Source organism: Hemiscyllium ocellatum, chromosome 43 (genome assembly GCF_020745735.1).
Source record: "Hemiscyllium ocellatum isolate sHemOce1 chromosome 43, sHemOce1.pat.X.cur, whole genome shotgun sequence".
NCBI lineage: Eukaryota > Metazoa > Chordata > Chondrichthyes > Orectolobiformes > Hemiscylliidae > Hemiscyllium > Hemiscyllium ocellatum.
In genome coordinates this window covers 19,725,611-19,749,216 of record NC_083443.1, presented here as the reverse complement: position 1 = coordinate 19,749,216, position 23,606 = coordinate 19,725,611, and the positions used below count along the sequence as shown (strand labels likewise).

The 23,606-nt window shown below is 40.3% G+C and overlaps 1 protein-coding gene across 2 annotated transcripts in view; it reads left to right on the top strand.

Annotated features, from left to right (window-relative positions):
* The window catches only part of samd8 (sterile alpha motif domain containing 8), a 63,679-nt gene extending 40,693 nt beyond the window's left edge, over positions 1-22,986 (top strand). The window contains exons 1-5 of one of the 2 annotated variants that reach the window (XM_060854219.1): positions 4,048-4,086; positions 10,608-10,703; positions 13,919-14,036; positions 14,511-14,661; positions 22,167-22,986. In XM_060854219.1, coding sequence (XP_060710202.1) covers positions 10,636-10,703; positions 13,919-14,036; positions 14,511-14,661; positions 22,167-22,471 — 642 coding nt within the window. In that variant the 5' untranslated portion in view covers positions 4,048-4,086; positions 10,608-10,635 and the 3' untranslated portion in view covers positions 22,472-22,986. Of the gene's footprint in view, positions 1-4,047; positions 4,087-10,607; positions 10,704-13,918; positions 14,037-14,510; positions 14,662-22,166 lie in introns of those variants that run through there. The other variant, XM_060854218.1, reaches the window with a different exon arrangement.
* The last annotated feature ends 620 nt before the right edge of the window (positions 22,987-23,606 follow it).

Below are 23,606 nucleotides of genomic sequence, written 5' to 3'. Positions count from 1 at the left end.
TTTATTATAAGAGATGGCCATTGTCTGGCATTTGAGTCAACTTTTCATTGACCAAGTCTGAGCTTATGTGCAGGACAGGAAGGGAAGCTAAAATGGTCAGCAACTTCGTAGGATTAGGGATGGAGGGTGCTGCTTACAGTGGATAGATGAGTTTTAAGAGGACATAAGGGAAATAGGAGATAACTGAGAAAAATACAAACTCAGCTCGAGGAGTCATCTAGACTTCAAGCGTTAGTTTGCTTTCTCCATGGATGCTGCCTGACTCGCTGTGATTTCCAGCATTTTTTGTTTTTTTGTACAGATTCCAGCATCTGCAGTATTTTGCTCCTACGGTATATCTATTGCTAGTTAACTAAAGTTTGAAGCCCGGGGTCTGTCACAACATTTTTTTCTTGTGATTCTTGTCCATTGAATTTTTCAGACCTGTCAATGGAGAGCTTTTCCCATTAGCTTGGATGATCATTTGACAAGGATCTGAAGAGTGAAGCTGACCGTATCATTTTAAATAGTTTGTGTGTGTGTGTGTGAGAGACTGACAATTACACATGGGTTGAAATCTCAGATGACCTGAATGCAAATGAAAGGTTCAGTGTTTAGTACATGCAGCTGTGAATTCTGTTTTGAACCATGCATTCTGCTTAAGGAATAAGCATCATCTGTGTTCTTTTTCTCTCTTTATTCTCCCAACTCTACCTTGTGCCACACACCTGAACACCTTGCCAAGTGAAAATGTAAGCTAGAAAGGTCTTACTTGAAGTGTCACTTAATAATTTTGTACCTTAAGCCTATGATGACTGGCTTTGCAAATGTTTTCCATAACACTAGCAATATTCTACATCTTGTTTCTAAATGTTGGTATTGTTCTTGCTAAACACTCAGAATAGTATTGCATGAGTCCATTATGAAGAGGTGTGGAGAGAGTGAATATATAGAAAATTTTCATGGTTATCAAATCAGTTTTAGTCTCTGTACAGTTCTGAGCTGAGAAAAGTAAAGCGCTGGTTTGGGATGGAAGTGTACAGAACTGGAAAGCATCCAGTTGGCTGATTGAAGCTGCTGAGGAATATTGTATCCCATTGTAACTCGTCTATCCAACTTTGTGATGAAGTCATCCATGAACACCGTTTCTTGTGGGTGGTGAAGATGGAGCAGCCAGGGACGATGGGCTGACTTTCATAGTTTGCAGCGAAAAGAGAAGTCAGGCGTTATCATTACACTCCAGGGTGATGTGGATAAATGAGTAATTTAGAAAGATGGGAGTAGGACTGAGTAATCATTGATGTGGTCCAGGTCATTTTAGTTCATTTAGATCCCTCTGCTGCTTCCTCCATATCCTATCTCATTGGGCCAGAGTCCTGCAAAGGTTTTCCGCTGTCCAAGAGCTGAGTTTGTATTTTTCTCAGTTATCACCTATTTCCCCTATGTCCTCTTAAAACTCATCAGTCCACTAAAATCGGCACCCTCCATCCCTAATCCTACGAAATTGCTGACCATGTTAGCTTCCCCTTCCTGGCCTGCACATAAGCTCATATGGTTAATAGTTTCCTCTTTTGAGCTACTTGTCCCCATCCTTCAACCAGTTTTTCGACCCCTTTTCAAAAGAAAACCACCCTGGTTACCACTGTCCTTTAAATTACAACATGTTGATGTTCAACATCCCGTTCCTCTCCAAAGTCTGTGAATATTTGTTACCTCCCAAATCGATATTCATCTTTCTCAGAGTTTTATATTTAAATCACTCTATGCTATCACAATACTGAAACATCTCTTCTCAAAGTCATAAATGACATCCCATGTAACCATGATAGAGTATGCCTGCTTGTCCTTCTAACACACTCCGTGCCTTTGACAACATTGACTATTTTTGAATAATTTTCCTCCATTGTATGAAGGTGTCGGTCCAGCTATATAGGATTTTCCTTACCAGATTCTATCCTTCTTTCTATGTTTGAAATAGGGAGTCGGCTGCAATGACTTATATTCCTGCTGCTGTTACTCAAGATCAGAAGATGTATATTGCCGTCTCCCTGTTTCTCTCATCTATTATCTACCCCTTTTATGATATCACTTGTCAACACAATGTTGGGTTGCATGTATACATTGACAAAACTCAGCTATATCTCAAAACCACTTGTGGCTTCTCCACTGTCTGTGATTATCACACTGTTGAAAAACATCCAGATTTGCAGAAATTTCCTCTAGTTATATATTTAAAAATCATCATCATTGGTCTCAACCACAAACCATGTTGTGTAGACATCAAATCCTTTAGTGCCCCTGATAGCTGTCGGAAGCTGAACCGGATCATTTGCCAGCCTGTTATTTTTAGTGTGAAAGTGAGCTTTCAATCTTATGTCTGTTCCAGCATCAGGACTATCTACTTTCACTTCCACAACACCACTTGATTCCATCCCTGCAAAAGTTAAAATCCTCATCCATGCTTTTTTTTAACGTCGAGAATTAACCCCCTCACATCTTCCACCCTCTATAAATGAGAGCTTCTCCAAAACTCTGCATATCCTGACTAGCACCAAGTTCTGTTCACCCAATATTCTGTTTTCACTCAAATGCAATAGATTTTGTTCTGACATTGTGTCAATTTTTTAAAAATGCTCATATCTATTTTTAAATGCTCACATGGACTGACTTCTTATGCCTGTAGCTTCCTGTAGCAATATAAACCTTTGAGATCTCTGCAGTCTTCCATTCTGGCTCCTTGCCCATCTTCTAAATGTAATTGCTCTAACATTGACAGTTGTGTCCTCAGTTGCCTAAATTCCAAGCTCTAGAATTCCCTACCTGAACACCTCTATCTTTTTACCTTTCTCCCTTCCAGTAAGTCATGCCTTAAAACCTGCCTATTTGTTGAAGGTTTTAGTCCTAACATTCTCATTAGGCTTGAGGAGAAATGTTTGTACATAATTGTTCATATGAAGTATCTTGGGCCATTTCCCTATATTGTAAGTGTTCTGTCAATGATTTTTTTTTAACGTATGTTGAATTTCACTTCTGCTGTTCCAAATCAGAGGTTATGAAGCAAGACAAAGGATTTCAGAATACACAAGAAGCCAGAGAATGAGGAAAGGACTTGAACAAAAACAAGATGCAATTTTACAATGCATCATGTCAGTTGAAATCATACCCAGCACAAAGGAAGTTGGTTGTAGTTTTTGGAAGTCAGCCATCTTAGCTCCAAGATATCGCTGCAGGAGTTCCTCAGGGTAATGACACTGGCCCAGCCATCTTCATCTCCTTCCTCCTCTGTCACAAGATCAAAAGTGGGGATGTTCACTGATGATTGCACAATATTCAGCACCATTTGCGACTCCTCAGATCTGAAGCAGACTTTGCTCAAATGCAGAAGACCTGGGCAATATCCAGACTTGGGTTGATCAATGGCAAATAATATTAATGCTACACAAGTGTCAGGCAATGACATCTTCAACGGAGATGAGCTAACTATTGCCCCTTGCATTACTACTGTGAATCCACCACTGTCAACACAGTGTTAACATTCACAAAAACTGAACTGTATAAATACTGTGGCTGCAAGTGGAGGTCAGAGGCTATGAATCCTGCAATGAGTAACTCCCCAAACATATCTACCATTTACAAGGCACAGATCAGAATGTGATGGAATACTCTCCACTTGCCTGGTTGAGTGCAGCTCCAACAACATTCGAAATTTGACGCCATCCAGGACAAAGCAACCCACTTGATTAGCACCACTTCTACAAGTATTAATTCCTGCCATGATCAGTGCTCAGTAGCAACATTGTGAACCATCTACAAGATGCACTATGGTAATTCACTAAGCCTCCTTAAACAGCAATGTCCAAACCTGTGAGCACTGTGATCTCTAAAGACAAGAGCACCAGATACATGGCAAGTTCCTCTCCAAGCCATTTACTACCCTGACTTAACGCACTTTGTATCTCTGGGTCAAAATCCTGGAGCTCCCTCCCTAACAGCACTGTGATATGCCTCCATCAAATGGACTGCTGCAACTCAGGAAGGCAGCTCGCCACTGTCTAAAGAGCAATGATCAGCCAGTCAGCAACGCCCACATCTCCACAGTGAATTAAAGTAGATATTTCACTCTTGTCTATTTTGCTTACCTATTTAGAATTGGCACAAAATTGATGGATATAATTAGTGACAAGTTCTGAATTTAATTTCATTTTTGGTTTTCTATTTTTAATCAAGCGGCACGGTGGCTCAGTGCTTATCACTGCTGCCTCCCAGCGCCATGGACCAGGGTTCGATTCCAGCCTCGGGCGACTGTCTATGTGGAGTTTGCACATTCTCCCCATGTCTGTGTCAGTTTCCTCCGGGTGCTCTGGTTTCCTCCCACATTCTAAAGATGCGCAGGTTAGGTGAATTGGCCATGCTAAATTTCCCATAGTGTTCAGGGATGTGTCAGTTCGGTGCTTTAGTCAGGGGTAAAAATATAGGATAGGGGAATGGGTCTGGGTGGGTTACTCTTCGGAAGGTAGGTGTGGACCTCTTGTGAGAATGTGTATATAGGGTATAAGCAGGTAGGAAAAGAGTTAGGTTAGAGTCCTAGAGATGTACAGCGTGGAAACAGTCCCTTCTGTCCAACTCGTCCATGCCGACCAGATATCCCAACCCAATCTAGTCCCACCTGCCAGCACCAGGCCATTTCCCACCAAACCCTTCCTATTCATATACCCATCCAAATGCCTCTTAAATGTTGTAATTGTACCAGCCTCCACCCCTTCCTCTGGCAGCTCATTCCATACACGTACCACCCTCTGTCTGAAAATGTTGCCCCTTAGGTCTCTTCTATATCTTTCCCCTCTCACCCTAAACCTATGCCCTCTAGTTCTGGACTCCCCCACTCCAGAGAAAAGACTTTGCCTATTTACCTAATCTATGCCCCTCATAATTTTGTAAACCTCTATAAGGTCACCCTTGAACCTCCGACGCTCCAGAGAAAATAGCCTCAGCCTGTTCAGCCTCTCCCTACTGCTCAAATCCTCCAACCTGGGCAACATACTTGTAAATCTTTTCTGAAAACTTTCAAGTTTCACAACGTCTTTCTGATAGAAAGGAGACCAGAATTGCACACAATATTCCAACAGTGGCTTAACCAATGTCATGTACAGCCGCAATATGACCACCCAATTCCTGTACTCAATACTCTGACCAATAAATGAAAGCATACCAAAAGCCTTCTTCACTATCCTATCTACCTGCGACTCCAGTTTCAAGGAGCTATGAACCTGCACTCCAAGGTCTCTTTGTTCAGCAACACTCCCTAGGACCTTACCATTAAGTGTATACGTCCTTCTAAGATTTGCTTTCCCAAAATGTAGCACCTCGCATTTATCTGAATTAAACTCCATCTGCAACTTCTCAGCCAATTGGCCCATCTGGTCAAGGTCCTGTTGTAATTTGAAGTAACCCTCTTTGTTGTCCACTACACTTCCAATTTGGTGTCATCTGCAAACTTAGTAATTGTACGTCTTATGCTCGCATCCAAATCATTTATGTAAATGACAAAATGTATAGGAACAAGCATCGATCCTTGTGCCACTCCACTGGCCACAGGCCTCCAGTCTGAAAAACAACCCTCCACTACCACCCTCTGTCTTCTACCTTTGAGCCAGTTCTGTATCCAAATGGCTAGTTCTCCCTGTATTCCATGAGATCTAACCTAGCTCATCAGTCTCCCATGTGGAACATTGTTGAATGCCTTACTGAAGTCCATATAGATCACATCTACCGCTCTGTCCTCATCAATCCTCTTTGTTACTTATTCAAAAAATTCAATCAAGTTTGTGAGACGTGATTTCCCATGCACAAAACCATGTTGACTACCCCTAATCAGTCCTTGCCTTTCCAAATATATGTACATCCTGTCCCTCAGGATTCCCTCCAACAACTTGCCTACCACCAACGTCATGCTCACTTGTCTCTAGTTCCCTGGCTTGTCCTTACCACCCATCTTAAATAGCGGCACCACGTTTGGCAACCTCCAGTCTTCTGGCACCTCACCTGTGACTATTGATGATACAAATATCTCAGCCCGTTCTGAGTTTTGTGAAACAGGAGGTTCAGCTGAGCATGACTCGGATCAGATAAGAAATGGCAGTTAACAATGAGGTGATGGAGGCAAGGATAATGGGTTAACAAGGTGGGAAATCATTCATTATGTAGAGCTATTTAACAATATTAGAAGCATTCAGTATGTAAGGTCAGTTTAAAAAGGTGAAAAGCCTTCATTATGTGAAGCCAGTTCTTCATTGTGTAGCATTATATGGCTTAATCATTATTATTGACACTCACTGATTGTAACAGTCACCCAATCAATATGTATGTTGACTTATCTGGATGCTCTTCCCTGTAAAATCACTACATAATTCATTGAGAAACTGCTGTTTGAGAGAAAAGACTGAGAATTCATGTCTCTGTACACATGGGGTTTGTTCTCTCTCCCTCCAGGGCCCAGAATAAAGATGAAGGAGGTAAAACTATACTGTATCTCAGAGCATTTTGCTTCGACTGAGGGGGGAAATGGGATGACAGTTGGGCCGAAGGGCCTGTTTTCACACTGTAGACATTCAAATTGCATCATCTGTAGATTTGGGAAATGTTTGGGTCTGTTATTGAGCCAACCTCACCCTAGGGCAAAATAAAATTCTTCATTTTATGCAGGCTTTGTTTGAATTCAATGCTGTTACTTGTAGACATAGACTGCAAGCAAATAATATATTCTATTTCAGATTCATGTTACCTAGCATGAGTTATGGCGGACTCTTTCATTTGAATTGCCTGCTTCTGTGAATTTGCTTTAATGGCTTTTAAGACTTACTTGGGCATTCACGTTTCCAAGCAAAGAGAGACTCGTTCATATTTTGGATTATAAGCAATGTGAACTATGATTTATTCAAATATTAGGGTTCCAAAAGTATTATTGAAAAGTATTGTAAAAGTAAGTGAAGGGTTTTGTAGGTACATTCTATAAAAAATCAAATATGTTGGGACAATGTATCGCAAAAATAAAATATGAATACTGATTCTAATCTGAATGAAGAGCTCAGTCTTCAGCATTTGCAAGCATTCCCTCATTTTCACGAGGGAATTGGTTTCATACTGAAGAGATGAGAGGGAGACTGTTCATTTTTCACTTCCACAAATTCCAATCTGTTGCCTGTTGAAACTTTCTCTCTGACTTCTTGCTATTATCACTAAAATGACAAAACATTTCAGGTGTGAATGGAGGCAGGTTATCACTCAATATTATTAAAGTTTGACCAGAACAATCTTAGTTGACAGTGAGAGATATTTTCCATCGATCAGTGAATTTTGTTCAAAGTGCTAAGACTGAAACATTAAATCCATCTGGGGGAACATCATCGGTGAACCAGTAAAGATGCAGTGACCAGCTGGATAGAAACTGACCAGGTTTTATTTGACCATGAAGGTTACTTTTCACCTGTGATTCACAGTCTGCCTTTGATCTTACTGTGGTCACTAAATGTGCTATGTGACCATTTCTCATATCTATAACCTTCCCTCATCTGATAATTCTCCAAGTACTTAGTGATCCTCCAAACCTGCTCTCTTTTGCATCTGTGGCTGTTTTGACTCAACCTCAATGCTGTGTTCAACAATCCAATCTTAAGCTTGGAAATATTTTTGCCTCTCTTATTTTTTTGTAAGGCCCTCTGTCAAGGCCACTTCTTTCAGCCATTTTCCAGATGTCGTAATCAAGAGTGTTTTTTGGCTTAGTGTTGATTTTTGTCTGAGCATTCACCTTTTTCTGTGGTACAGTTGTCCCTGAAATGTCATGAGATTTTTTTTCCCTCCCATGTTGGTATTATATAAATAAAAGTTGTTGATATACTCAACTGTAAAATTACTTGACCTTTGTTGATGATGATTTAATTGTTCATTCCATAAACAAAGCAGAGCCCATGGCATTTATTTCAGTAGAATGGTGTGCCCCTCTCTCCAATAAATTCTCCAGTTACTGAGCATCTTCAGTTAATGTAGCAATAATGTTTTTCTTATGTAATTTTCTTCCTTTAGTTGGTAATAAATTTTGCTGATGGTGGAATTTGTTTCTGCTTTCAAGGGGCTGCATTTTTAATACAAGTTAATTGAGCAAATGTTTATTTTAATCTTTTGTCCTAATGCTATTTCTTAGATGGACACAGACTATTGACTGTTGTATATTAATCATGAGTCAGAAGCAAGATGAAATTGCTATATTTAGGAGCAATGCCTTAAAAATTCCAAATTTCTTTATAGAATTTGATCACCATTCTTAGCAGTTATGAACACAAGCAAATTAACAACATTTTTAAGGTAAATTTCAACTGGTTTTAGGCAGACCTTTACCTAAGATCCTGAAGTCAAGATTACAGCTTGCAATTATATAGTACCTTTTTTTTTTGCTGAGCCTGATCACCTTCAGCTGCTTCATCAATGACCTTCTCTTCTTCATAAGGTCAGAAGCGACAATGTACAATTATCAGTGAGCATTGTTCAGCACTACTTATGACTCTTCATGTACTGAAGCAGTCTATGTAGAAATCTAACAAGATTTGGAGAGTATCCAGGTTGGGCTGAATGATGGCGAGTAACACTTGCGCCACACGTACCGGGCAATGACTATCTTAGCCAAGAAAGACTATTATCCCTTGACATTCCCCCATTACCATTGACCAGAAGCTGAACAGGACTTGCACTCTGCGGACAAGAATAGGTCAGAGGCTAGGAATCCTACACCAAGTAACTCACGTCCTGACTCCCCAAGGCTTGCCCAACATCGACAAGTCAGGCGTGTGATGGAATTTACCCCACTTGTTTGGATGAGTGCAGCTTGGCACTATCCAGGAAAAAGCAGCTTATTTGAACAGCACCATATTCAGTCCCTCCACCACCAATAACAGCAGTATCTACAAGATACACTGTAGAGATTCATCAAGGTTTCTTAAACACCACCTTCCAAACCCACAACCATTGCCATCCAGAAAGGCAAGAGCAGCAGACATGGGAACACCACATGCAAGTTCCCCTCCAAGTTGCTTCACTTATAATATATCATTGTTCCTTCAATTTTACTGGGTCAAGATTCTGGAACCCCTTTCCTAGCAGCATTTTGGATCTACCTAAAGTAAATGGACTGCAGCAGTTAAAGAAGACAGGTCACCAGCACCTTTTCAAGGCAACTAGTGATGGGCAAAATATACTTGCCTCGCCAGTGATGCACATATATCATAAATGAATAAAGTAAGGTGCTTCACAGGAGTGTAATCAGAAACATACTGACTGAGAGTCAAGGAGGAAATCTTTGGTGGTGATGCAACTTTACCAAAGAAGTACTTTAAGTGTTATCTTAAGGTGAGAGAGTTAGTGAGTTTTGGGTTGTAATTCCAGAATGGAGGAATGAGACTTCTGATGGTATGGTCACCATTGGTGGATTGAAGGAAATGGACAATGCACGACAAACCAGAATTGGAAGGCCAGAGGAGTTAACAAAAATAGTGAGTGTAGGGGCTTTGGAAAAATTTGAAAATCTAAATGAAACGTTTAAAGTGGAAACATTGCTGTACTTGGAACCAATGTAGGTTAATCAGCAGAAGCCAGATTGCTGTTGAGTTGTACTGCAGATGAAAATGCCGATGTTATACAGAGCACATTTCAAGTGTAAAAATTTTACGATCTGTTCTTTCATCTACTTTGAACACATCCAAGTTGAGGCTGTTTTTTTAAAGATTAGATTCCCTACAGTATGGAAACAGGCTTGTTTAGAAAAATGGCTCTTATGAACCTTGTGTTTTGAGCTTGATGTTGCAATCATTTTATTTCTAAAAGGTATTTTTCAAAGTTTATTTTACTGTTTGCCATTCTATCCAGTTTTTGTGTTAAAGTACTCATTGTTCAGCTCTTACTGAGTAAGAACACTGTTGAAGTGTTTCAATTATATATTGCTTGTTTACTTCAGACATCTGGGTTGCATGTTAAATAAGGGACAATTGATTTTGAAATTACAGCAAACAATTCATAGATTGAAACAGCCCCTTTTGAATTATGATGAACATGTTCATCTAGTTGATGTAACTAACAGTCAATTCTAACAACAATGTCTTGAGGTGCCCCAATTGTCTTTGTAGCAAGAAAGGGCTAGTATAGCCCTGCAGTGTTACCATTTCTTATTTCATTCATCTCATTCAGCACTGATTTGAATTCAAACCTACGCATGCTTTATCTGATCTTACTCACGAGTTTAAAAAAAAGCAAGTGGTTGAAATTCCTGATTTTCTCTTCTGCTTCATTTCGCTTCTGCTGCAAATCATACTTCTGTTTAGTTGAGGCAACTGTTTCTCTGACAAAGTAGGGTTATGTTCTGAGCTTCTCTTGTCTTACATTTTTGTACTGATTACTGGTGGAAAAATGGAGAAAGATGGTGAATAACCCTTTATGTTGAATGGTCTTTAAACTTCTGAAATTTGTTTTTGTTGAGACTGATCATACAATGCAATTTATCAATTCCTAAAATAAAAGAAAATACTTTCCTAAATTAAATATATTCCAAAATATACATTATTTTTATTTTACTGTTTTGTTGGCAGTGTCCCTAGAATACCCTGGGCTTTCGCAATGGCTGAAGTCTGCGGTGTTGTGCTCTGCACCATTTGGTTGTTGTTGTTGCTGCTTCATAAGCATCGGTAAGTTTCAGGCCTCCTTATATTGGGTTTTGATTATTACAAGCATGTTTTTCAACTTAAATGTTGAAATCTTGATTTTTACTGTGGATCTTCGGAGCTGGCCAAAGAAAAAGCAGAGAGGTAGGAGAAAAGCATGTCAAAGAACTTCTCGTTCCATTCTGAAAGCATACCAATGCAGGTGATGAACTGTGAGGAATTGACCATGCAAATCTGTGTTTAATTGCTTTTTGAGACTCAGGATGTTTAAGATACATCAATAATCCTTTCTGAAGTAATCCATTTTATTTGTTAAAAAGACAACAAAGCTGTGTTCTGAAAAATTGAGTCCTACACCCCTTTCCTGAAAATTGTTGCCATTTGCTAGTTTAGTGCAATGATCTTTCAAGATTTTTACCTGCTCTGCAAAATTGGAGAAAAGAAACTTTTTCTCAGAAATTGCAATAGGATTGGTGAGCACTTTTTAAATTGCAAATTACTGTCTGTAACCTTTCCAAGTTGCCCTTCTCAGCAGGTATTTTTTTTTTCAGTTTCATGGTCAGATTAGTTTCCTTCCAAAATATTCAACAATATGTCAATTTGTATTTTTAAAAATATTCTTTGCTGCCAAACAAGCATGAAATCACAACTGAAAGATTAGTATTTTGAAAAAGTATTAAAATATGTAAAATAATTTCAACAATTAACTTTTGAAAAATACAATTTTAGAAAGTTTGTGCGAAGATTTGTAGCTCGGGTGCTTGTTGTAGTGGTTCTGTTCGCCGAGCTGGAAGTTTTTGTTGCAAACGTTTCGTCCCCTGGCTAGGAGACATCATCAGTGCTCTGGAGCCTCCTGCGAAGCGCTTCTTTGATGTTTCTTCCGGCATTTATAATGGTCTGTCGTTGCCGCTTCCGGGTGTCGGTTTCAACTATCCGCTGTAGTGGTTGGTATATTGGGTCCAGGTCGATGTGTCTGTTGAACTCCATCAACAGACACATCGACCTGGACCCAATATACCAACCACTACAGCGGACAGCTGAAACCGACACCCGGAAGCGGCAACGACAGACCATTATAAATGCCGGAAGAAACATCAAAGAAGCGCTTCGCAGGAGGCTCCAGAGCACTGATGATGTCTCCTAGCCAGGGGACGAAACGTTTGCAACAAAAACTTCCAGCTCGGCGAACAGAACCACTACAACAATTTTAGAATGGACAGTAGTTAATACATTATAGCTGTAATAGTTTAAAGCTAATCTTTTGCCTGAAAGAAAAACAAATTTGATCTTGTGATGTGGCAATGACCAGCCAAATCAGGAAGGTCCCAATTTGATTCCCTAAATAGGTTCAAACCATGCATGGCAGTTAGTAATTATTAGTATTAAATTGTGAGGCATCCCATACTAATGTCTTTCCAGAGGCTTCATTTGGAGTGGCTTCACTGTATGAACATGGAGTGAAAACATGTTGGGATTTACATTAGGCTTATAGTTCTATTGTTTCCACTCCCCATCATATCACCCTCATCACTAGTAACTCCAACTATGTAGCTTGTATGTGAAGACTTTGCTTTTAAGCTCTCACATTTTAGAAGTTATTTATTTTTTGGGAGAGCGATTGAAGTAAAAAGGAGCAGCTTATAAGATAAGATGTTAAAATGTCAAGAGAAGTGCACATGGTGTTTTAATTCATATGATGTCCTTCCAGGAATATAGCATAATGAGTTTTATGCCCCATATTTCGGTAGACATTATATGATGAACTGATGTGTTACTAAAGCTATTTGCATGTGTTCTCCCTGGGTAACTGATGCTTGGCTATCCCAGTTCTCTGTGCAACTGCTGACTTCTTTATCACCTGGATAACCCAAAGTTTCAAAGCATCTCACTTGGAATGTTGAATTTCTGACTAAAAGCAGTCAATCTGATTTAATTCTGTGGGAGAAACAAATGACTGGATTGAGAATATACTGTGCGGGAAGTAACAGCCTAAGTTGGCTTACGCTGGAATAAATTGCATCATAATCATTCAGTTGGAACAAGAATGTGAACATTTTGAAAATGGTTACTTGCATAATGTATGACTTTGCAATCAGCAACTATTACTGATACCACAATTAGACTAATGTTTCACTGAAACTTTTACTTGGCTGCAGAAATACTATAGAAACTTACTTAGTGTTACAGACATGCGAATTGGAAGCAGGAGTAGATCATTCAGTCCCTTTAGTTTACTATGCCGTTCAGTACGATAATGGCTGATCTGATTGTAATGTCATGTTTACGTTCCTGCCTATCCTTGATAACCTTTCATCTTCTTGCACAGCAAGAATTTAACAACCTCTGCCTTAAAAATGTTCAAGGATTCTTCTTCTACTACATTTCCAAGGAGAAAGTTCCAAAGACTCGTAACCCTCAGAAAAAAAGTACTCCTAATGTCTGTTTTAAATGGACAACTCCTTATCCTGATCATGAGGCTGACCAGTAAAGGAAACTGAAGTAGGAATGCTCTTCAGTTGATTTTTGACAAGTTTATTGGAGCCACAGAGGGGATCTTTGCTCCCCATCTGTTCAGTGATAACATCAAAAGTGAAATAATTTACCCATCTCGCTTTTATTTCCCAAAAGAAATCAACAATCAAAAGCAAAAATCCGACAGTTTTGAAAGAATTTCTTAAACTTCTTAGGCTTTCTAGTTCAGGGGAAAAAAAATTAAATGCTCTGATATGAGCTATCCTGTTATGAGTTGACACCTGCAGTTGGAGTGAGCTTGTGACCTTGCCTGTGCTGCAGTGCCAAATGAATGATGTATTCAAATAAGAATTTTCAAATTGGGAGATATCATTTATGTTCTCATAGAATATGCAGGGTCTTCATGGGTTGCAAGCTAACTTACTCTTAGTTAATAGGATAGAGAGAGACCACCACAGATGGGGAAACAGCTTTAAAGAGGACATATTTTAATATTTTTTTAAAAAGTTAGATGATGTTATTGATGCTGAGGATCTACTGTGATCAATACTACCAGTAAAATTGGACAGGAATAATACATAAAATCAATAGTATTCAATTTTTTGGTAGCAGGTCAAGGGAAAGTGAGTCTCTTCTGAGAGGATTGGGAAATATAAATATGTTTTGAATGTAATGATAAAAATGAATATTAGTGAAGTTAGAATTGTGGACTGAACTGCATTGCTTATTAACTGTATTTTTGGCTGTTTTTCTTCATGACACTATAGGTCTATCTTATTTCGTCGCATGTGCAGCCTGATGGGAACAGTGTTCCTATTACGTTGTGTTACTATGTTTGTTACCTCACTTTCTGTGCCTGGCCATCATCTGCAGTGTTCTGGAAAAGTAAGTTTGTCTAAACCATGCTGAGTAAACAATTAGTTGGACAGTACGATGGCTCATGGTTGTAATGTTAAAAATAAATTTATTGCAAGAGTTCTTCATGGTTAATTAAATAATTGACCTTTAATTTGCACAAGTTTAGTTTGAGATGATAAGTTAATGAAAGAAAAGTTACCACATCAAATTTCTACACCATTTCAGGTTCAAATATACAAACTTTGCCCTTTATAGTCAACTTTGCAATGACAAAGATACAAAGCAACTTATTGTATCAGTAAATGGAACACTGTGAGAATTTACTTGAATTTTTTAAAGCATTGTGTAGGGTCACTCGAGCCTAGACAGGCGCCGTCCATATCATAATAATACAAGCATTGTCTAAACTCCTGCAGTTTTGAAGAAGTTGTAAATCAACAACTAGATGTCTCAGTAAAAACTGTGGAGTAGTTACTCAACAATGTATATTTTCTTTTTCAGTTGTATGGAGATGTATGGGCCAAGTTTCAACGGGCACTTGCAATTTGGAGTGGTTTTGGAATGACTCTAACAGGCGTGCATACTTGTGGGGACTACATGTTCAGTGGCCACACAGTTGTTATTACCATGCTTAACTTCTTTGTCACAGAATGTAGGTATAAAACACACTTGTCTGTCTTTAGTACCATAATGGGGTATTGACCTTTATTAAGAAAAGGCATTGACTTGCCAGCAATGATGATGTTAATGCAGTGATTCAAACAAATGTGTTTGGTGAGTCAGATCTTGGAAACAAATATTTGAAGGGTTTCATTGTTTGAAGATTCATAAAATGGATTTATTGTGAATCAGTAAATATCAAATGTTCCTATGTCTCATATTTAAAGAAGGCCTGATACAATTGTTGAATACCATTTCTTCTTTCTTGGGATGTGGGTGTCACTGGAAAGACCAGCATTTGCCGTCCATCCCTAGTTTCTCTTGAACTGAGAAGCTTATTGGGCCATTTCCTAGCATGGTCTAGGGTCCCCATATTGCTGCTGTTGTCTGAAGTCACATGTAGGTCAGGCATTTTAAGTAACCTGATTATTTTTTTGTTTGAAGGAAAAACGTCTTCTGATGTCCAAGCAAAAATATGATTGTGTTAGATATGTTTATTAGATTAATTTCTCACTGTTAACTCCTAACAAACTATTTTTGTTGCCTGAGGTTCCAGATAAGTACAGTATGTACAAGAGGATTAGATACATTGATAGGGTGAGATGAAGTAGAAGTGGGTGGGGCTCGGTACGTAGACCAGTTGAACTAGAATGATGTATTTTTGTATTATGACCTGCATGTAATTTAGATTTTGCAGTAGTAAGATTATTTTGTTCCAACTTATTTATTAAACCATCCAGTTTCATTAAGGCATCTTTAATCCTTAAACTGTCAAACATCAAATATTCTTGATCACAAAGTGGATGAAAACCCATCAGCGAGTTCAAGTCTGCACCCAATAATTAAGTTGATAGCACAGAATGTCAGGCGGGGTGGGTACAGTTTTAACGCTCAAATGTGACACTGCCCTGCAATTATATTTTGTGCGGTGCCAAACCCAGCAGTGAGACATTGAGAGATATGTGTCTCCCTGAGCCGCTGGTGTCAGACCAGGATTTTGTTCGAGTCTTTGCGATGTAGAGTGGAAAATGCAGTGATTGTGAAGTTGCAGTGTAAATGCATGAGCGCACGAACTAGTATTCCTGAATTTGTATCCGTTTTTCATGTCAAAAACTGACTGAAATCATCACGAAACCTAATGAAAGTACGGTGAAATAATTTCGGAAACTAGTCTTGTACTGCCAGAGCTCTGATACAAGAGCGCCCTCTGACGTAAACAAAAACCAGAATAACTGCTGAAACTAGGAGCTGTCAGCTGTTCTTAAATTTGAGAAAGACGCCGAATCGTTTGCAGAGTTCTGTCCTGGTCTTTACGAAGCTAGTAATCTGAAGTGCAACAAAATGCTGAAGGCGCTCAACAGGTTAGGCAACTACTATGGAGAATAGTGAGGTTCCTGCAACAGATACTTTAACTGTAAGCTTCTCCACATGTAAAATATTGTTTCGAATATTTGTTTCACACATAATCTGGATTTTCTGAGAGTTCCCCCATTTATTGATGCAGATTTGTATTTGCTCCCATATCTGTCAGTCATCATGCTGACTTGGAATTATAGCACCTTTCCTTCAGTGTGGCTGGGTAAAAGTTGTGGAATTCGCTCCATTACAGCATTATTGGTGTACCTGTGCCAGCCAAATGAATGGCAGCTGTTCAAGAAAGCAACCCACCACCATCTTCTCAAGGACAGCTAGGCTTGCTGGCCCAGCCAGTGAAATCCATGTCCCATTTCTAAATAATAAAAAGTCCCAACTCTTGTTTGGATAGTGATCATTTGAGTATGTTGTGGTTCTGTTCGCCGAGCTGGGAGTTTTTGTTGCAAACGTTTCGTCCCCTTTCTAGTGATATCCTCAGTGCTTGGGAGCCTCCTGTGAAGCACTTCTGTGATGTTTCCTCCTCACAGGAGGCTCCCAAGCACTGAGGATGTCACCTAGACAGGGGACGAAACGTTTGCAACAAAAATTCCCAGCTCGCCGAACAGAACCACAACAACGAGCACCCGAGCTACAAATCTTCTCCCAAACTTTGAATCATTTGGGTATGATTCCATGAGGATAAGTGCTGAAAATGTGTTGCTGGAAAAGCGCAGCAGGTCAGGCAGCATCCAAGGAGCAGGAGAATCGATGTTTCGGGCATGAGCCCTTCTGCAGGAATGAGGAAAGTGTGCCAAGCAGGCTAAGATAAAAGTTAGGGAGGAGGGACTTGGGGGAGGGGCGTTGGAAATGCGATAGGTGGAAGGTGGTTAAGGTGAGGGTGATAGGCCGGAGTGGGGGTGGGGGCGGAGAGGTCAGGAAGAAGATTGCAGGTTAGGAAGGTGGTGCTGAGTTCGAGAGTTGGGACTGAGACAAGGTGGGGGGAGGGAAAATGAGGAAACTGGAGAAATCTGAATTCATCCCTTGTGGTTGGAGGATTCCTAGGCGGAAGATGAGGCTAGCTTCCTCCAGCCGTCGTGTTGCTATGGTCTGGCGACAAAGGAGTCCAAGGACCTGCATGTCTTTGGTGGAGTGGGAGGGGGAGTTGAAGTGTTGAGCCACGAGGTGGTTGGGTTGGTTGGTCTGGATGTCCAAGAGGTGTTCTCTGAAACGTTCCGCAAGTAGGTGGCCTGTCTCCCAAATATAGAGGAGGCCACATCGGATGCAGAAAATGATGTGTGTTGAGGTGCAGGTGAATTTGTGACGGATATGGAAGGATCGATTGGGGCCTTGGAGAGAAGTAAGGGGGGAGGTGTGGGCGCAAGTTTTGCATTTCTTGCGGTTGCAGGGGAAGGTGGTGGGGGGAGGAACCTGACGAGGGAGTCACGGAGGGAGTGGTCTTTTTGGAATGCTGATAGGGGAGGGGAGGGAAATATATCCCTGGTGGTGGGGTCCGTTTGGAGGTGGCGGAAATGACGATGGATGATACGATGTATATGGAGGTTGGTGGGGTGGTAGGTGAGGACCGGTGGGGTTCTGTCCTGGTGGCGATTGGAGGCTCGGGCCTCGAGGGCAGAGGAGCGGGAAGTGAAGGAGATGCGGTGGAGAGCATCGTTGACCACGTCTGGGGAGAAATTGCGGTCTTTGAAGAAGAAGGCCATCTGGGTTGTTGGTGTTGGAACTGGTCCTCCTGGGAGCAGATGCGGCGGAGACAAAGGAATTGGGAATATGGGATGGCATTTTTAAAGGGGCAGGGTGAGAGGAGGTGTAATCTAGGTAGCTGTGGGAGTCGGTCAGTTTATAGTAAATGTCCGTGCTGATTCGGTCGCTCGAGATAGAAATGGAGAGGTCTAGGAAGGGGAGGGAGGAGTCTGAGACGGTCCAGGTAAATTTGAGGTCGGGGTGAAAGGTGTTGGTAAAGTGGATGAACCGTTCAACCTCCTTGTGGGAGTACGAGGCAGTGCCAATACAGTCATCGATGTAAGCGGAGGAAAAGGTGGGGGTTGGTGCCAGTGTAGCTGCGGAAGATGGATTGTTCCACCTATCCTATGAAGAGGCAGGCATAGCTGGGCCCATGTGGGTGCCAATGGCTACCTCTTTGGTTTGGAGGAAGTGGGAGGATTGGAAAGAGAATTTGTTCAGAGTGAGGACCAGTTCAGTCAGGCGAAGGGGGGTGTCAGTGGAAGGGTACTGGTTGGTGCGGCGGGAAAGGAAGAAGCGGAGGGCTTTGAGTCCTTCGTGATGGGGGATGGAGGTGTACAGGGACTGGATATCCATGGTGAAGATAAGGCGTTGGTGACTGGGGAAGGGAAATCATGGAGGAGGTGGAGGTCGTGGCTGGTGTCCCGAACGTAGGTGGGAGTTCTTGGACTAAGGGGGACAGGACCGTGTCGAGGTATGCAGAGATGACACATTTTCAGCTCTGATCTCCAACATCTGCAGTCCTCACTTTCTATATAAGGATAAGTGCCTAGGTACCTCAGCCAACTACACATATTGCAGGTCTAAGCCTTGTTTGTGAGCTTCAATGTTTTAACATAGTGTCTTTAACAAACTTCACACAAGATCACATCCTATATTTAAATATATATACCTTCAAAATTATATTTTGGAATGGTGGTTAATATCATGGTTGCTCATCCCCACAACAGTGAAGATCATCCCTTGTTCATTGAGTTTGTCTTCTGATCTACTGCATTGCTGATAGTCATTCCCCTCCAGATGCGATCTCAGCTGCTCAAGGGGCGGTTCCTGCACCCTGTCCTTCCCAGCTTTCTGCCAGCCCAGCATAGCTGTATAATTTTTACCAATCTCAGTCTCTCCTATAAGATCTTACCTTCTTACTGAACTGAGCCTGTAAGCCAATGGTTTCAGTATAAAAGCTTACATATTTGACAAGTACACAAATTTTGCACTAAAAGTAGATTCAAAGGCAAATAGGAAAATACTATAGGTAATAGTTTCACTGTTAGTCTTGCACTTTTTTGGTATAAAACATTTTCCTGATTGTAGGCTGTTGTAAATATAAATGGACAGAAGCAAAGATTTTAAAATTAAGTTTGAATTTGTTTGATCGAAAGAAAATAAAGAATTTCACCAATTTTCCGAACACTGCCCATAACATACAACCTCTGCACAGAGCTTTAACGTAATCTCTTCACTGTCTAAGCTCTGTAAAATGCTTTGAAATATCTGGTAGTTGTGAAAAGCACTATATAAATGGAAATACTTTTTTCTCTTTCCTCAAATTATGCTGCAGAAACTGGTTCTGTGCCCATCCATTACTTTCTAGTATGGATGTTATCATGGACAGTATCCAGCATGAGAAACTCCACATCTCTGTCAGATTTTGCAGACTTTCAGGGCATTCAGTCATTCATAACCTAGACATCAATCAGCACTTGACCAGCCTTAATCTGAGCCAGAAAATGTACAGGATAGAGATGAAGTATGATAGAGTCATAGAGAAGCACAGCATGGAAACAGACCCTTCGGTCCATGCCGACCAGATATCCCAACCCAATCTAGTCCCACCTGCCAGCACCCGGCCCATATCCCTCCAATCCCTTCCTATTCATATACCCGTCCAAATGCCTCTTACATACTGCAATTGTACCAGCCTCCACCACATCCTCTGGCAGTTCATTCCATACACGTACCACTCTTTGTGAAAATGTTGCCCCGTAGGTCTCTTTTATATCTTTCCCCTCTCACCCTAATCCTATGCCCTCTAATTCTGGACTCCCCCACCAGGGAAAAGACTTTGCCTATTTACCCTATCCATGTCCCTCATAATTTTGTAAACCTCTATAAGGTCACCCCTCAGCCTCTAACGCTCCAGGGAAAACAGCCACAGCCTATTCAGCCTCTCCCTACAGCTCAAATCCTCCAACCCTAGAAACATCCTTGTAAATCTTTTCTGAAGCCTTTCAAGTTTCACAACATCTTTCTGATAGGAAGGAAACCAGAATTGCACGCAATATTCCAATACTGGTCTAACCAATGTCCTGTACAGCTGCAACATGACCTCCCAACTCCTGTACTCAATACTGTGAGCAATAAATGAAAGCATACCAAACGCCTTCTTCACTATCCTATCTACCTGCGATTCCACTTTCAAGGAGCTATGAACCTGCACTCCAAGGTCTCTTTGTTCAGCAACACTCCCTAGGACCTTACTATTAAGTGTATACGTCTTGCTAAGATTTACTTTCCCAAAATGCAGCACCTCACATTTATCTGAATTAAACTCCATCTGCCACTTCTCAGCCCATTGGCCCATCTGGTCCAGATCCTGTTGTAATCTGAGGCAACCCTCTTCGCTGTCCACGACACCTCCAATTTTGATGTCATCTGTAAACTTACTAACTGTATCTCTTATGCTCGCATCCAAATCATTTATGTAAATGACAAAAAATAGAGGACCCAGCCCCGATCCTTGTGCCACTCCACTGGTCATCGGCCTCCAGTCTGAAAAATAACCCTCCACTACCACCCTCTGTCTTCTACCTTTGAGCTAGTTCTGTATCCAAAGGCTAGTTATCCATGTATTCCATGAGATCTAACCTTGCTAATTAGTCTCCCATGGGGTACCTTGTCAAATGCCTTACTGAAGTCCATCTAGATCACATCTACCGCTCTGTCCTCATCAATCCTCTTTGTTACTACTTCAAAAAACTCAATTTCTCTGAATTGCAAAACCCCTTTAGCTTAATTGATCACTAAGGAACAAATTGATTTTAGTGGTTTCCATTTGAATTGGATCTGTCCTTAACAAATTTGTTATCAGTAATAATTTACATACAAAGAATGTTCTGCATCTATAAACCAGAATAGCAACTTTTAGTTATAGTGTTAAGGACCATGCATTAACTCTTGAGACTATAAATTCAAATTAGGCTTTAACTTAAAACTGCAATTTATTTTTTCTTCATTTAATACATTTGGGTCTGCATATACTTGCAGAGCTTTTGTCTTGATTCTGTTGTGATAGTGTTCTACAAGAGTGATGGGTTAGTGACGATGTTTGATATTGGACTCAACTGGACATAAGAGACGTAGAACCTTGTTTTTGTAGAGTGACTAGAGAAAATGGGATATTATCTTTCGAAAAGAAAAAGTTATGGGCAAATGTAATAGCGGTGCTCAAAGCTATGAACCGGTTTGATGGAGTAGTTGAACAGAAAGATCAACAACCAGAAAACACAAATTTTAAAGTATTGACAAAAAATAACAGTGGATAAGTTGGAGACATGGTAATTGAATATATAAAGGCAGAGGTAGACAAATGATTTACTAACAAGACAAACAAAGTGGGTAAGTAGGAAAGTGAAGTTGAGGTGGAACAGGCTTGATGGCTGAATGACTTACTCATGCTCTTATTTGGTGTGTTCAAATCTATGAAATAAACTCTTTTTATGGAGCAGATTCAGTAACCACTTTCAAAAGAGAATTGAGCACATAGTTGAAAGGGAAAGATTTCCAGGGTAAGGAAGTGAGGCTAATTGGAAGGCTACTTCAAAGATACGGTACAAGCTAAATCTTTCTCTGCTGTTCTGATAATCTAGGTAAAGATAATGGCAGCAGATTTTGGCTGTAATATGATTGCTCAAGGTCAATCTTGCATCGGGGCCCATAATGGTACAGTGATTAGTTGCTGCCTGTCAGCTCCAGAGACACTGGTTCAATTCCAACCTTGGGTGACTGTCTGTGTGGAGTCTGTACATTCTCCCTGTGTCTGCATGCATTTCCACAAGGAGCTCCGGTTTTCTCCCATTGTCCAAATATATGCAGGTTAGGTGGATTGACCATGCTAAATTGTCTGTATTGACTGGGGATTTACAGGCTAGGTGGATTAGCTATGGTAAATATAGGATTACACGGATGGAATAAGGGGCTGAGTGTAATGCTCTTCAGGGTGTTGGTGCAGACTCAAAGGGCAAAATGGTCTCTCTCTCTTCATTGGAGGGATTCTATGATTCTTTTTAATTCTATTCTTGTTTTCATTTTATGCTTGTGTTGGTAATTGGGCTGAAATAGAAATGTGAATATAATTCTTCATGTGTTCTTTTTCAAACTGTGAATTAGATACTCCAAGAAGCTGGAACTTCTTGCACACCTTGTCTTGGGTGTTGAACCTGTTCGGGATCTTCTTTATCCTTGCTGCACATGAACATTATTCAATTGATGTCTTCATCGCATTTTATATTACCACGAGACTCTTTTTGTATTACCACACACTAGCCAATACTCGAGCCTATCAGCAAAGCCGAAGAGCACGGATTTGGTTCCCAATGTTTTCATTCTTTGAATGTAATGTCAATGGCCCTGTACCAAATGAATATAGTTGGCCACTTTCTAGACCGAGATTGTTGAAAGTCCTAATTGGATAAGATGTAGTCCACACAAATGAGTTATCTTACATTTGTTGGGCAAAGACATTATTAATGGGGCAGTAGTTGGTTTTACACCCAAGGTTACTACAATGGCTTGTATTAAGCCAGGTGCGAACATGAAGGAGAAAGGAGACTTTGATACAAATTAATTGGTGGTTAGATTGATTCATGATTAGTCCACCAAATTGGAAATATACTTTTTATCCCCCCCCCCCCCAAATAAGTCAAAGTGTCTTAACTTGGGAATTCTTGCTCCATTTGTTGGCCTTATGCAATGTGTGTGTTTTGAACAGGCAAACATTTCACCCAGGAGCAACAGTGTACCTGATGGACCATGAAATATCCAGCCTTGGTTTTGGTATTGAAAATGCAGTGGGGTCCCATAGAGTAGGGCTACAAAAAAAAGAAAGTTGTGTTATCCTGAAGAGGAAGGTTAACTTTTTTAAGTCAGTGAGACTCTGGGATTTTTCAGAGAGTTGACATCTGAGATGTTTGAAAGAATTTTTCATAGTGGCAAGTTTTTAAGAATATTTCCTTTAAGAAGAATCCACTTTTGGAGTTTTTTCCTAATATTTTATTTCAGAGAAATGTGCTTTCATACTTGCTAAAGGAAACATTACAAAAGCATAACAGAAACCTGAAAAAAAAGTATAAAAAGCCAATGAAAGCGTTTTCGTTATGTGGCATCGTCAGTATCCTCTTGAATACCACATGGGCATTTAACCAAAAATTACTCAAAGTATCTGTTCTTCAAGCAATAAAAAAATTTTTGTTCGATTCTGTCCCTTTGTGGGATACATCTGATATTAGTCTTAATCATTTTTGTTTTAAGGCGTTTAGCTATTAGTTTCACTGCATCTCTTTACAGAGCTGAAATCTTTACATGCATTGTTAACTGTGTTCTGTAACTCCTGGAAATTGGTCCTCACCATGCATGTGTAGACAAAAACTCAAAGAACCGCTTATAATCTGTTTACATAGGTACCTAGAATTTATTAGATTACACTATTTGCAATGAACAACAATTTGAATGATTAAGCTATAATTAGTCACAGTTCTATAAAGTTAAGTAGTTAATTTTTAAATGGTATTTAGCATTGATACTGGTGAATAGTGCAGAATTTATTTCTGG